Raw genomic sequence first — 16,657 nt, 5'->3', positions numbered from 1 at the left:
AGTCCTAACCTCTTTAGTCTTTCCTCATAGGGGAGTTGTTCCATTCCCCTTATCATTTTGGTAGCCCTTCTCTGTACCTTCTCCATCGCAATTATATCTTTTTTGAGACCAGAATTGTACACAGTATTCAAGGTGCGGTCTCACAATGGAGCGATACAGAGGCATTATGACATTTTCCGTTTTATTCATCATTCCTTTTCTAATAATTCCCAACAATCTGTTTGCTTTTTTGACTGCCGCAGCACACTGCACCAACGATTTCAATGTGTTATCCACTATGACACCTAGATCTCTTTCTTGGGTTGTAGCACCTAATATGGAACCCAACATTGTGTAATTATAGCATGGGTTATTTTTCCCTATATGCATCACCTTGCACTTATCCACATTAAATTTCATCTGCCATTTGGATGCCCAATTTTCCAGTCTCACAAGGTCTTCCTGCAATTTATCACAATCTGCTTGTGATTTAACTACTCTGAACAATTTTGTGTCATCTGCAAATTTGATTATCTCACTCGTCGTATTTCTTTCCAGATCATTTATAAATATATTGAACAGTAAGGGTCCCAATACAGATCCCTGAGGCACTCCACTGTCCACTCCCTTCCACTGAGAAAATTGCCCATTCAATCCTACTCTCTGTTTCCTGTCTTTTAGCCAGTTTGCAATCCATGAAAGGACATCGCCACCTATCCCATGACTTTTTACTTTTCCTAGAAACCTCTCATGAGGAACTTTGTCAAATGCCTTCTGAAAATCCATGTATACTATATCTACCGGTTCACCTTTATCCACATGTTTATTAACTCCTTCAAATAAGTGAAGCAGATTTGTGAGGCAAGACTTGCCCTGGGTAAAGCCATGCTGACTTTGTTCCATTAAACCATGTCTTTCTATATGTTCTGTGATTTTGATGTTTAGAACACTTTCCACTATTTTTCCTAGCACTGAAGTCAGGCTAACCGGTCTGTAGTTTCCCGGATCGCCCCTGGAGCCCTTTTTAAATATTGGGGTTACATTTGCTATCCTCCAGTCTTCAGGTACAATGGATGATTTTAATGATAAGTTACAAATTTTTACCAATAGGTCTGAAATTTCATTTTTTAGTTCCTGTCTAATATACTTGGCTAAATTTTACCCTGCTCACTTTAGGACAATGTTTATGCAGCCAGACTTTCCTGGGTAAGTTTAGTTGGGTAGCGCTCAAAATTGGCACTACCCGGTTGAACCAAAATCCTGCCCCTGGAATGCTCTCCCTCTTTTTATCTGGCTCGATTTTAGCTGGGCAAAATTTAGCTGGTGAGAAGAGTTTGTCCATGTAACTCGAAAGTTATCTTCTGAATATTGACCTCTTAATAGTTCAGGAAAAAGACAAGATTTTCAAGAGAAAAAAGATTGAAAAGACAAATGCTAGACCAACAAAACAAAACCATGTACAAAATGGTTAGAAAATATATTTAATCATTCTCTGGCATTTCAGTTTGCTACACAATTTTACATTACGCTATACAAAACTTGTTGAGCTATTGAGTAATTTTAGGAAAAACAAAGTGAAAAATATTCATCTCAAAACTGGGGATGGAGAGGGGAGCGGTGCAAATTGAAGTCTCTGCCCAAGAGGTGATCTGGGCTAGTTACAGCTCTCGGGACTGCAGCTTCCCCAGCTGCTACAGAAATGGAATCTCCACGCACCCAGAAGACCAAAGGGGTGGCTGAGACGAGTGACCAGCAAGGGTGCCAGACCCCATTGTCAGGGTATGGAGTGTTAGCACTCCATGCTGCTGCCACTACAGTGAAGGTACAAGCTCTTGAAAGCTCTTAAGTCGCCACTAGTTTGTGATTGCATCATTAGAAGGGGACCCATGCAGGCTGTATCATCGGAGGAGGACCCCCCCAACCCCCGCAGCTGGCTGGAACTATGGCGAACCCCCACACCTGGAATGCCAGGGACACCAGTTCACCCAACAATGGGCCTGGGCCCAAGAGTGGTTACTGGCATCCTAAGCCCATATAAATGATCACAGGAATGGAATGTGACAAAACCTTCAAAGCCTAGGTAAGACTTAAGGTACCTAATTTCTTTAATACTGAAAGCATTTTAATTAATACTAGTCAACATAAAAAGTGGGTAAAAGAAATACAAAGATGCTTAAGATTTTTTTGTCTGGAGTAATAAAATAGCTGCATGTTGACATTTTAACTGAAAAAGAGGGTCGGATATAATTCTGCTGGAGCATCTCGAAAGTCTTATGTTTGAGCCACATGGCAGCAGCAAATTTTCAGGTGCATCATCAACTGCATGAGTCACCTTACTCCTTGGGGGGGAGATTCTTCCACTGTTGAGGGGGTGGATGAGGAGGTGGTGCTGGTGGTGGTGGTGGAGGAGGTTGTGGCATCTTCCTCCTGGGCAGCAGTCTCCAAGTCGTCAAGTTCTGTTAGAAGTGAAAGATAAGGTTGTTAACTCCCAAATTGTAACAAGAATTAGCCAGCATTTTCTACATTCAGAAAATAGTCCAGTGAGCAGGTTGTAAACCTTAACCAATGCCCCTGGTATTCTGCAATTCTGCAGTACCATGCCAAGGAATTTTATAGTCTCACTGGACTCATAGGTGACTGGGGGCAAGGTCCAGAGAGTAGTGGCTGGGCACATACCCTCTTCCCCACACTGATCATGCTGGCAGGAAAGAGTGGCAATGCTTTGGGTCACCTTGGTTCTAACTCACATTTTGAACCACGCAACACTATGAAGTCCCACATGGTTCAAATCACAAGCTAGGCCTGGGCAACCGAGAATAACGACAAGGCCCCAGCCATTGCTAGTCTTCCTTCTCCTGCCGGCCAGCCCAGATTGTCATAGGGAGGATGGGCAGGGAAAGGAAAAGGGAAAATCAGTCAATCAACATTACATTTGTTACACACCTTTCCTTACAAGCCCAAGGCATAGTACTGCAACAAAATTAACAAAACAGAATAAAACAGTATAACATTACAGTATAAAAACAATAAATTATAGAAACACAGCAAGCAATCCATAAATAGTACAGCAAAAAATAACAAATACAAGGATCAGCACATATCACCTAAAAATAAAATGTAATGGTGGCTCTCCCCGGGGCGCATCCTTCATACTGCGGGGACTATAAGCATAAATGCCCCAGGTATTCTCCATGTTTCAACAGGACTCTACCTCGTTGTGACCGCAGCAAGAGCAGCCAGTCGGTCCATGCGATACACCAGCTGTGCCCTATGGAAGCTGAAAAAAAGATTCAAGGAACCTGTTTTGTGGAACCAATTTTTAAACCTTTTTTACCTGTCACAGGTGTGACATATATATAATGTAAGTACAGAAGAACCTTCCTGTATGCGAAAGGAAGGTTCTGTCCAAATTTGAAAGCAAAGGGTGGAGGAGGGGAAATTATAACACTGTATTTAAAAGTCTTTGCTAGGGGCGAATAATGGGGAGAAAGAGGATAGGCTGATAGGAGGCGGGGAGAGAGAGTGGGCTAAGGGATTGGAGTGCTAGCTAAGTTTGGTCAACATCTGGATACGCCAATGTAAAGAGCCAGGTTTTGAGCCCTTTTTAAAATTTACACAAGCTAGGTTCTAGGCGGAGAGCCGTGGGCAGGGTGTTCCATAGGGAAGGGCCAGCAATGGAGAAAGCCCTTTCTCTGGTGGAGGTGAGGTGTGCAATTTTTAGGGACGGAGTGTATAGTGTTCCAGCAAGGTTGGATCTGGAAGGGCAGGTGGAAGATCGGAAAAGTGGTGCATTCTCAAGCCAGGTATGATTTTGATTGTACAATAGATTGTGGAGAATGGTTAGTGTTTTGTATTTTATGCGGGAGGCAATGGGCAACCAGTGGAGGTCTTTTAGGATGGGGGTAATGTGATCAGATTTACGTGTGTTTGTGAGAATTCTGGCCATGGCATTCTGTAATAGTTGGAGGGGTTTGATAGTGGAGAGAGGGAAGTCCAGAAATAAGGAGTTGCAATAGTCCAGTGTAGTCCACAGTGTAGGACTGTGCGGAGGTCTTGGGTATATAGAAGGGGTTTAAGTTTCTTTAGGATGTGCAATTTGAAAAAACCTGTTTTTATGGTGTTGTGGATGTGAAGTTTGAAATTTAATTGTTGATCAAGATAGACACCGAGATCTCTCACGTTGTAGGTGACTGTGTCGGAAGGGAGCGTGCGAGCTGGGGGATTGGAGATTGTAAGGAGCTCCGTGTTTGTTACATTTAAAGCGAGATGTAGGTTTGAGAGAAGGGTGTTGATTGAAGTAAGGCAAGAATCCCAAAATTGTAATGTTTTGGGGATGGATTCTTGAAGCGGGATGAGGATTTGAACATCATCAGCATACATGAAAAATTTTAGGCCAAGGTCAGAGAGGAGGTAGCAGAGGGGAAGGAGATATATATTGAAAAGCGTGGAGGAGAGGGAGAAGCCCTAAGGGACGCCCTGTGTGAGGGGAATGTGGGATGATTCGCAATTGGCTATTTTTACGGTGTAATTTCTATTGTTGAGATAAGAAGAGAACCATTGTAACGCTGAACCTGTGTCACCGATTTCAGAAAGGCGGGTGAGGAATATGGTGTGATTGACGGTGTCAAAGGCTGCGGATATGTCAAGGAGGGCAAGAATGTATGATTGACCATGGTCCAATCCCTTGAGTATAGTATCAGAGAGGGTAAGAAGGAGGCTTTCAGTATTACGGGCTTTACGAAAACCAAATTGAGCCAGGTGAAGGGTGTTGTGCTCTTCAAGGAATTTGGTAAGCTGGATATTGACTATTTTTTCCATTATTTTTGCTATGAATGGCAGATTAGAAATAGGGCAATAGTTAGCTGGGATACTGGGGTCGAGGTTAGGTTTTTTTGGAGGGGTTTGACTACTGCATGTTTAAGGGGGTCGGGTACTTTGCCGTGTGAGAGGGAGCAATTGATTATGTCGGCCAGGGGTTTTGAAATGGTAGCGGGGATAGAAAGTAGAGTCTTAGTGGGGATTATGTTGGATGAGTGTGTGGTGGGTTTAGCCTTTTGGAGGATGTGTTCAATCTGTTTAGGAGAGGTGAGCTCGAGGGACTCAAGGCTAGCGCTCAAATTTTTGGGTAGTGGGTTGACAGGAGAGGGATTAACAGGGAACATTGGGTGACATTTGTAATTTTATTTCTAAAGAACATGGCAAGTTCTTCACATTTACTGCTAGCATTTTTTCAGTGGTGGGGGGGGGGGAGGGGAATGGGTGGTGAGTTCAGTGACATAAGAAAAGAGAGCATTGGCGTTAAATTGGTAGTCGTGTAGCCACAACCTCCTCATTTCCCGCTTGGCTGACATCAGTATCTCTGGCATAGCCCTACTCTGGTTCAAATCCTACCTGGCTAACAGACATTTTCTCTGTTAAACTTGGCAACTCAGAATCCACACACTTCGCCCTCACCCAAGGAGTGCCCCAAGGCTCCTCCCTATCATCCACCCTTTTCAACATCTACCTTCTGCCCCTCTGCCATCATCTATCTGACCTTGGTCTCAATTTCTACATCTATGCAGATGATGTACAAATCATCATCCCTATCCGTGAATCATTATCTACAACACTAATTTTCTGGGAGAAATGCCTTGTATCCATAAACTCACTACTCACCTCCCTACAACTTGCCCTCAATTCCTCAAAAACTGAGCTTCTCCTCATCCACAACCACCAAACCCTTAAGCTCTCTCCTCCCAACGACCCTACAGCCACCTCCCTCACTTCACAGCCTCCTGTACGAAACCTTGGCGTTCTAATTGATCCACATCTAAACCTAAAAAAACACATAAACTCCGTCCTAAAAGAAGGCTTTTACAAGCTCAATGTTATAAAAAAGCTCAAGCCACTCCTCCACGCACACGATCTCAGAACCGTCATCCAATCCACCCTTTCATCCAAGCTGGATTACTGCAATTCCTTGTACCTTGGCCTTCCCTACTCCACCATCAAACCCCTTCAAATACTACAGAATGCCACTGCAAGGATAATCATAAACGCACGCAAATCAGACCACATAACCCCCATCCTCAAAGACCTCCACTGGCTTCCCATCCCATCATGCATGCTATTCAAAACTCTCACTATCATACACAAATCCATCCACATAAATAATTCCTCTTGGCTCAGCGAACCGCTCTGATCCACACAATCCACCTGCCCCACTAAAGCAAATCTCAAAGGCTCCCTACAAGTCCCACCCCTCAAGAAGGCCTGACTCACAGCCACAAGGGACCATGCTCTCTCAATTGCTGGCCCAACTCACTGGAATGCCCTACCCACAAACCTCCGCCTGGAGCCTTGCCATACTAAATTCAGGAAAATGCTAAAGACTTGGCTCTTCCACCAGGCATTTCCAGACTAACTCCACGTACCTCTCTCACCCTCTTCTCCTGCTTCTCTGTTATCTTTGACTCGCTCCAAGTCATTTGCATCATGTAAATATGTAAATAAGTTACCTTTCGAGTTATTGTTACTTCTCTAGTTCAATTTTCAGGCTCCCCCTAGAGCCTCCTGCCCTTGAGTTTCTACTGTTGTCCCTCTCCCACACCTGTTCATTGTATTTTCCACCTACTTTTGAGATGTAAACCGATATGATGTGCATTCTAATGTTGGTATAGAAAAGCTGTTAAATAAATAAATAAATTCCTGATGTTCCTACATTCCTGTCTTGTCCAGTTTTGCCTTGCCCAGCCTGTCTTGTCCAACCTTGCCTTGCCCAGTGTCTCCTCACCTCATCTTTTCTTCAGCCTGACCTCCTGGTATAGACCTCTTGCCTTGGACCTGACTATGCCTGTCTGCAGCCTGGACCTGACCATTGCCAGGTCCTGACTATGCTTGCCTACCACTTGAACCTGACTATTGCTTTGGAACTGACAATACTTGCTAGCCGCCTGCCCAACCCTTGGCCTCTACCCGGTACCTCCTGCCTGCTGCCTGTCCTGACCCCGGACTGTTCTTGAACTCTCCTTCACTCTACCGCCCTAGGAACCCACCTAAATACTGCCAGACGCCAGAATCCAAGAGTTCAATCTGCGGGGGAGGCGGCTGGTATAGGTGAAGCTCCAGTCTGTCCCGCTTCAGGCTGCATTCGCCATCTGTCGGCGTAGATCTCATAGGTTTGCCTATGAGGGTGCATCAACTATGGCTCAGAACTAAGGGCTCACAGACATACCACTCATCACATGTGAATCCTATCTAGATACTACCTCCATTTTACTATCAGACAAATAAAATACCTTAGAGAATGCAGGAATTGCTTTTTGAAGAATTTTCAAAAACTCTAAATAAAATTTCCTCAACATTTCCAGACAAGAAACCAGAGAACAAGAAAAATTCAAAAACCTTAAATTCAATCTTTGGGAAAATGTTTCTAAATTCTCAGTCTTATTGAATTTAAGATTTTTGAATTTTTCTCGTTGTTCGCTAAAGTTACACTACACTCATGAAGAGTGGAACATTTATTACCCAGATCCACTAATTTCTCACCCTGCTCTATAATTAACTATGAATGTTCATTCATCTCAGAAAATACCCCTTCTAAGGAAGTCAGTATATAGTCAAAGTGAGTAGAAACAGATTTTTCCAGTTTAGTTATTGCTGTCCATAATACATCAAGGGGAACAACTGCTGGTCTAACCAGCAAAGCCTGTTTATCACCTCTTTTTTTGTGTTGACCATTCCTCATCTTTTTTACTTTTGCTGTCGCCTTATCCACCTGTTTGGTTATCTTGAAATCATCAGATATGATCACCCCCAGATCCATTCTTAATTCATGCTTAGAATTTCAGCAACTAGACTATATTGCTCCCTTGGGTTTCTGCATCCCAAATGCATGACTGCAATTTTGACATTGTGACCTATCACATTACATTATAATTTCCTCATGAGGGACCATGTTAAATGTCTTCTGAAAATCTAAATACAGTTACAATGCTGCTCGCGGAGTCTATCCCGTGAGCAGCCTCTCACCTCGCGCCGGCCACCACCACAGGACGCTTCTTCTTGCGGCGTAGGCTGCCCCAGACCACTACTGCTGCTCCCGTGTGGCCTGACACCACTGTACACGGCAAGAGGGGCCGCTGCCGATCTTCATGCGGCATGAAGTCGCCGCCGGGACACTTCATCCTTGCGGCTAGGAAGCTGCAACCGTTCTCATCTTCTTTGCAGCCTTGGTGCCACCGCTGACTCCCTCCTTCATGTGGCAGGAACGCCGCCGACGTAGCCTCCCTGACTTCCTCCACCTCCCGGGCTCCTCAAGGCACAGGCGAGTGCCTGTTCACTTTATTTAACGGGCCAGCGGCGGGAAAAGCCACGAGGTCCCAACAGATGATGTCTTCAGCCTGTGCCATGCCCAGCCCTATAAAAGGGCTCATCTTTCACTCCTCGGGGCCTTCGCATCGGATCCCCATGGTTGTCCATGCTTCTTTTCTCCAGTCAAGGTCCTCCATGATCTCCTCATGTCTAGATGGCTCTTCGTTTGATGTTAGATGTTCTTGATGTTCCTAGTCTCCTTCGTCTGATGTTCCTGGTCTTGTTCCTCATCGGAGTTCCTTCGTCGCCTGTTCCATATCCTGATGTTCCATGCTCCTGGAGTTCCTGATGTTCCTGGCGTTCCATGTTCTTGATGTTCCAGTCTTGGTCCTGATGTTCCCATCTCCAGCTCTTCGTCCTGCTTCCAGGTTTCCTGCTTGTCCACCTTTCCTGACATGCCACCGTCGTGGTCCATGACCAGCCCATGGGGGGCTGTGTAGGGCGCTTCGTGGCACAAGACCTGTCTTCACATCTGTGGCGCAGGTCTCCGGAAGGCCCTTGCTTTTAATGCTGAGGTCTATTCCTGAATCCGAGTTCTGAAGTCTTGAATCCTGTTCCCGGTCTTCGGAGTACCTTGTTCCTGCTTCCATCCATGCCCTAGACTCAAGTCAGAACCTGCTCCACTTCAGCATGGTCCATGATCAGCCACGGGCAGCTGTGTAGGATGTGCTTCGGTGCAGGCCTCTCCTGAATCTTCGATGCTCAGTAGAATCTATATGGGTAGAAATCCCATGCGTGTTGGGTAAGAGTATAGTGATAGGAGTATACTACCATCCACCTGAACAAAAGGTCAGACAGATGATGAAATGCTAAGAGAAATCAAGGAAGCAAACCAATTTGGCAGTGCAAAAATAATGGGAGATTTCAATTACCCCAATATTGACTGGGCAAATGTAACATCAGGACTTGCTAGAGACATAAAGTTCCTGGATGTAATAAATGATTGCTTCATGGAGCAATTGGTTCAGGAACCAACAAGAGAGGGAGCTATCTTACATTTAATTCTTAGTGGAATGCAGGATTTGGTGAGAGAGGTACCGGTGGTGGGGCCACTTGGCAACAGTGATCATAACATGATCAAATTTAAACTAATAACTGGAAGGGGGACAATAAGTAAATCTGCAGCTCTAACACTAAACTTTCAAAAGGGAAACTTTGATAAAATGAGGAAAATAGTTAGAAAAAAACTGCAAGGTGCAGCTGCAAAGGTTAAAAGTGTTCAATAGGCTTGGACATTGTTTAAAAATACAATCCTAGAGGTGCAGTCCATATGTATTCCACATATTAAGAAAGGTGGAAGGAAGGCAAAACGATTACCGTCATGGTTAAAAGGTGAGGTGAAAGAGGCTATTTTAGCCAAAAAAAAACATCCTTCAAAAATTGGAAGAAGGATCCATCTGAAGAAAATACGATAAAACATAAGCATTGTCAAGTTAAGTGTAAAACATTGATAAGACAGGCGAAGAGAGAATTTGAAATGAAGTTGGCCAAAGAGGCAAAAACTCAATAAAAAATTTTAAATATATCCGAAGCAAGAAACCTGTGAGGGAGTCAGTTGGACCATTAGATGACCGAGGGGTTAAAGGGGCTCTTAGGGAAGATAAGGCCATTGCAGAAAGACTAAATTAATTCTTTGCTTCCGTGTTTACTAATGAGGATGTTGGGAAGATACCAGTTCCAGAGATGGTTTTCAGGGGTGATGAGTCAGATGAACCGAACGAAATCACTGTGAACCTGGAAGATTTAGTAGGCCAGATTGAAAAACTAAAAAGTAGCAAATCACCTGGACCGGATGGTATGCATCCTAGGGTACTGAAGGAACTCAAAAATGAACTTTCTGATCTATTAGTTAAAATTTGTAACCTATCATTAAAATTGTCCATTGTATCTGAAGACTGGAGGGTGACCAATGTAACCCCAATATTTAAAAAAGGCTCCAGGGGCAATCCAGGTAACTATAGACCAGTGAGCCTGACATCACTGCTGGGAAAAATAGTGGAAACTATTCTTAAGATCAAAATCGTAGAGCATATAGAAAGACATGGTTTAATGGAACACAGTCAACATGGATTTACCCAAAGGAAGTCTTGCCTAACAAATCTGCTTCATTTTTTTGAAGGGGTTAATAAACATGTGGATAAAGGTGAACCACTAGATATAGTGTATTGGATTTTCAGAAGGCGTTTGACAAAGTCCCTCATGAGAGGCTTCTAAGAAAACTAAAAAGTCATAGGATAGGAGGTGATGTCCTTTCGTGAATTACAAACTAGTTAAAAGACAGGAAACAGAGAGTAGGATTAAATGGTCAATTTTCTCAGTGGAAAAAGGTAAACAGTGGAGTGCCTCAGGGATCTGTACTTGGACTGGTGCTTTTCAATATATATAGATGAGTGAGGTTATCAAATTTGCAGATGATACAAAATTATTCAGAGTAGTTAAATCACAAGCGGATTGTGATACATTACAGGAGGACCTTGCAAGACTGGAAGATTGGGCATCCAAATGGCAGATGAAATTTAATGTGGACAAGTGCAAGGTGCTGCATATAGGGAAAAATAACCCTTGCTGTAGTTACACGATGTTAGGTTCCATATTAGGAGCTACCTCCCAGGAAAAAGATCTAGGCATCATAGTGGATAATACTTTAAAATCGTCGGCTCAGTGTGCTGCAGCAGTCAAAAAAGCAAACAGAATGTTAGGAATTATTAAGAAGGGAATGGTTAATAAAACAGAAAATGTCATAATGCCTCTATATCGCTCCATGGTGAGACCGCACCTGGAATACTGTGTACAATTCTGGTCACCGCATCTCAAAAAAGATATAGTTGTGATGGAGAAGGTACAGAGAAGATCAACCAAAAATTCTGCAATTTTTCTCTTTAGAATAGCTTCTATGATTTTTTTTCCAGCACTAATGGCAAGCTCACTGGTCTGTAGTTCTTCAAATCCTTCCTGGGGTCCTTTTAAAAGATTGATGTTACATTAGCGACCCTTTAATCCTCAAGTACAATAGACGATTTTAATGATAGATTACAAATTATTTGTAATAGGTTTGCAATTTCATTTTGCGTTCTTTCAGAACTCTGGGGTGTTAACCATCTGGACCTGGTGATTTGCTACTCTTTAGTTTGTCAATTTGCCCTATTACATCTTACAGGTTTGCCGTTATTTCATTTTCTCCAAATCATCACCATTAAATACCATTTCCAGCATGGGTATCTCCCCAACATCCTCCTCAGTAAACACCAAAACAAAGACTGCATATAGTCTTGTCTTCCCTACGTGCCTCCTTTATACCTTGATCATCTAATGGTCCAACTGACTCCCTCATAGACTTCCTGCTTTAGATTTATTTGAAAAAAAAATTATTATGAGTTTTTGCTTCTGTGGTAACCTTAGTCATCACATCAACAATTGTTTCCAGAATGAGTATGACCCTGACATCATCCTCGGTAAAGATAGAAGCAAAGAATTAATTTAGCTTTTCTGCTACAACAACATAAGAAAATAATATATGTCATACAGGGTCAGACTAAGGGTCCATCAAGCCTAGTATCCTGTTTCCAACAATGGCCAATCCAAGTCACAAGTACCTGCAAGTACTTAAACATTAGACAGATCACAAGCTACTATTGCTTATTAATTATCATCATAGCAGTTTATGGATTTATCCTTTAGGAACTTATCCAAACCTTTTTTAAATCCAGTTACACTAACTGCTGTAACCACATCCTCGAGTAATGAATTCCAGAGTTTAACTATGTGCTGAGTGAAAAAGAAATTTCTTTGATTTGTTTTAAATGAGCTAGATAATACAGTGTCCCCATGTCCTTCTGAGAGAGTAAATAACTGATTTCCATTAACTTCTTTTTATGTAGATTTTTATATTCTGCTTTTTTGCACTTTTCTAAGCACTTCAAAGTGGATTATATTCAGGTACTGTAGGTATTTCTATCTACTTCTATCTATCTACTTCCGAAAACAAGGTCAAACAGATGAAATTAATAATGTGATATCAGAAGATCTCAAAAATTTAGATCTCACAGACGCAGAAACAGCTACCTCATCTTGGTTTAAAATTATCAGTAACATAGCAGAGAATCTCTGTCCCATACAATCCAAAGAAATCAATTCTGAAAAGATAATTAAAAAAAAACCTTGGTATACTCCCGATCTAAAAGCTATGAAAACGGAGCTCCGTAAAACAGAAAAAGAATGGCGCAGAAACCAAAATTCTACTACTTTATTAAAATTCAAATCATTGCTACACAAATATTGCCAAAACACCGATAAAACGAAGAAAGATTTCTACGCTGCCAGAATCCATCAATATCAATTCAACCCTCAAGCACTCTTCCAATATGTCAAAAGCCTTGTAACTGCTCCAGCTCACACCAGCCCAAACAACGACGATGATTCAAAATGTGAAGAACTAGCTACGTACTTTTATAACAAAATATAATCTATTCTAACGCGATTTAAGTCACAAATTGCACAGAACTCAAACCTTAACTTCAACTCCACCCACATCAGCAATCCCCCTTACTATACCACTTCTACACACACCAACCAAGCTACATCAGCCACTCAAAATAAATCCGAAACAAAGCTAACTAATCTTGAGATCACTACCGGTATTGAAGTTGAGTCAATTCTAAAGAAAATGAAACCAGCTTTCCACCCCACAGACATCATGCCCACTAAGACTCTTCTCTCAATAAGTTCTACAATAGCAAAACCTATTGCAAAGATTCTTAACAAATCCATCACCACAGGCATAGTTCCTTCTCTACTCAAACATGCTATCATAACTCCTATGATGAAAAAATCAAACCTAGATTCATCTGATCCGGCAAACTTTCGCCCAGTATCAAACCTACCCTTCCTTTCAAAAATAATGGAAAGAGTTATCAACAAACAACTAACTGATTATTTAAACGAACATCAACTACTCTTCCCATCCCAATATGGGTTCAGAAAGTACCACAGTATGGAAACGCTTTTGATATCACTTTCAGAGGTGCTACTAAAAGCTTTAGATGCTGGAAAATCATATCTCATCGCCCTTCTTGATATTTCAGCAGCATTCGACATGGTAAATCAAACACCCTCATAATCCGCCTCTCTGAAATAGGTATTTCTGGCTCGGCATTACTATGGTTTCAGTCATTCCTGAGCAACAGAACTTACAGTGTTAAATGTGGACGAAGTGAATCCAAGCCAAGAAATCTCTCTCAAGGAGTCCCCCAAGGATCCTCACTTTCCTCTACATTATTATCCTCTACATTACTGTTTCTACAAACTACAAGTGCTGAAAAGAATTAGACCTCTTTTCCATGCCCAAGATTTTAGAACCATTCTACAAGCAATTATTTTTTCAAAATTAGACTATTGTAACACCATCCTACTCGGCCTTCCCGCCTCATACACTAAACCGCTCCAGATGGTGCAAAATGCAGCTGCACGAATTCTGACAAATACCAGGAGAAGGGACCACATAACCCCCATATTAAAGAGCCTCCATTGGCTACCCATACACTTTAGAATAATATACAAGGCCATTCTCACCACATACAAAATCACCCACCAACTGGCTCCCATCGACCTACAGATCCCCCTCCGACTACACAATTCATCAAGACCGACTAGAGATGCATACAGGTACCACCGTCCAAATCTACCAGACACTGCACACTAAGAGACCGGGCTTTCTCTACAGCCATCCCACCATTATGGAACTCCATCCCCTCAAATCTCAGAACAGAACCTTGCATCTCAACCTTCAAAAAAAGACTAAAGACCTGGAAATTCTTACAAGCCTTCCCGGACGCCAACATAGTCAACTAATCTCCAACTACACCTTGGTTATCCATTCTATTGTTTTACATATTTAAATTAATAACCTATCCTTTCTCTTCCTTCTCATCCAAGTTCTTATCACCCTGTTATATGTAACTGCCTTTTCAGCACCTTTGTTATAGTTATGTTTACTATGCACCCCTGTTTTATGTGAACCAGCATGATGTGACTGCTGTCTCGAATGCCGGTATATAAAAATTTGAAATAAATAAATAAATAAATAAATTTAATATTTACCTTACACCATTATGCCGGCTACTTTCAAAACTGGGTCTTCAACACTTCATTTACGCAGATGATGTTCAGATACTCATACCTATTACCAGCACAATCACAAATGCCCTGAACACTTGGAATGCAGCTTTATTAGAAAGTAAAACAATTCTCATGGACAACCAATTGGCTATCAACACCAATAAAACTGAGCTTATCATAATTTCACCTCCAAAAAATGCAACACTGAGCAACACTGGTCTTACACAAGGCATCTCCACTATGACACAGCAAGTACGCAGCCTTGGCATCATCACTGACAGCAATCTCACGTTTAAAAAATTCATCGCGGATACGGTTAAAAATGGATTCTTTAAGCTACACACACTAAAACGTATTAAACCTCTTTTATACCAATATGACTTCCGCACAGTCTTACAAGCAACCATTTTATCAAAGATTGATTACTGCAATGCACTGCTACTAGGTCTACCTAAAACTACAATTCAACCTTTGCAAATGTTACAAAATGCAGCTGCCCGCATCATCACCGACACAAGCCGCCACGAGCACATTACTCCAGCACTTCAGTCTTTGCACTGGCTACCCGTGGCTTCCAGGATAATATATAAATCCATGACGCTTATACATAAAGCCATTCACAACAGAGATATGCACTGGTTCACTGATCATCTACAATTCAAAACATCAATCCGCCCAACTAGATTCTAGCATTTAGCTAAACTGAAGATCCCCGCGCCTAATCTGACCAATCTTTCTACTACGAAAGAACGTTCATTCATCATTGCTGGATCCACAATATGGAACACCATGCCCTCTGAATTACGCCAGGAACTTTGCCACAAAAAAATTTAAACAAAACCTAAAAACCTGGTTATTCAAAAAAGCCTACTGTTAATGAATTGAGTCCTCTTCTATTCATCCTAGTTTATATCCACAGACACTCATATATTGATTTTTATTATCTTAATACAAAGTTATACATGGTATTGTATTCTTTCAGTTATTATATTATATTGTAAAGCGCTATGCTGAATTAATGTTTGAATGTAAACCGAGGTGATGTTACCTACGTGCCCCGGTATATAAAAATCTGTAAATAATAATAATAATAATAATATTTCCCTAACCCCAGAAGTATACAAATCTAAGTTTGTACCTGAGGCAATGCCCAAGGTCACAAGGCGCAGCAGTGGGACTTGAACCCTACTCTTCCATTCCAAGGACTTTGGAAAGTCCTTTCATGATTTTGTAGTTGTCTCTTCTCCAAGCTAAACAGCCCTAACTTCTTTAGCCTTTCCTCATAAGACAGCTGTTCCATGTTCCTTATCATTTTGGTTGCCCTTCTCTACTCTTTCTCCAGTGTAACTATATCCTTTTGAGGTGCATTGACCAGAATTGCACACATATTCAAAGTGCGATCTCACCATGGAGTGATACAGAGGCATTATGACATACTCTGTTTTATCTTTCATTCCCTTCTTAATAATTCCTAACATTCTGTTTGCTTTTTTGATCGCCACAGCACAACCTGGGCTGACGATTTCAATGTATTATCCACTATAACGCCTAGATCTCTTTCCTGGGTGGTAACTCCTAAGATAGAACCTAACATTTTGTAACTGCAGCAAGGGCTTTCCCTATATGCATCACTTTGCACTTATCCATGTTAAATTTCATCTGCCATTTAGAAGCCCAATCTGCAAATTTCGCAAGGTCCTCCTGCAATTCATCACAATCCGCTTGAGATTTAACTACTCTGCATAATTTTGTGTCATCTGCAAATTTGATCACCTCATTCATACCCCTTTCCAGAACATTTATAAATATATTAAAAAGCATTGGTCTACCCTAAGCACTCCTTTTACCTCTTGATCATCTACTGACTACCTCACAGGCTATTTACCAATGGAAGCAGTTCAGAGGAAGGCAACTAAAACGCTGTGGGGTCTGTAGCACAAGAATACGAGGAGAAACTGAAGAATCTAAATATGTACACCCTGGGGAGGAGATACAGGGGAGATATGATCCCGACCTTCAGATACCTAAAGGTATTAATGATGTACGAACATCGAACCTTTTCTATTGGAAACTGTAGAACTAGAGGTCACGAAATGAAACTCCATGGGAGACAAACTAACATCAGCAAATATTTCTTTATGGAGAGGGTAGTGGATGCCTGCAATGCCTTCCTGGAAAAGGTGATGAGCAAGACTTCAAATTCCAATCA

The 16,657-nt window shown here is 41.8% G+C and overlaps 1 protein-coding gene across 3 annotated transcripts in view; it reads right to left on the bottom strand.

The window, feature by feature from the left end:
* Positions 1-1,475: 1,475 nt before the first annotated feature.
* The window catches only part of LOC115076010 (sialic acid-binding Ig-like lectin 9), a 123,693-nt gene continuing 108,511 nt past the window's right edge, over positions 1,476-16,657 (bottom strand). For all 3 annotated transcript variants that reach the window (XM_029577057.1, XM_029577059.1, XM_029577058.1), the window contains one exon: positions 1,476-2,435. In XM_029577057.1, the coding sequence (XP_029432917.1) occupies positions 2,308-2,435 (128 nt within the window). In that variant the 3' untranslated portion in view covers positions 1,476-2,307. The remainder of the gene's footprint in view (positions 2,436-16,657) is intronic.

This window comes from Rhinatrema bivittatum, chromosome 14 (genome assembly GCF_901001135.1).
Source record: "Rhinatrema bivittatum chromosome 14, aRhiBiv1.1, whole genome shotgun sequence".
Lineage (NCBI taxonomy): Eukaryota > Metazoa > Chordata > Amphibia > Gymnophiona > Rhinatrematidae > Rhinatrema > Rhinatrema bivittatum.
This window is presented reverse-complemented; position numbering and strand designations above follow the sequence as displayed.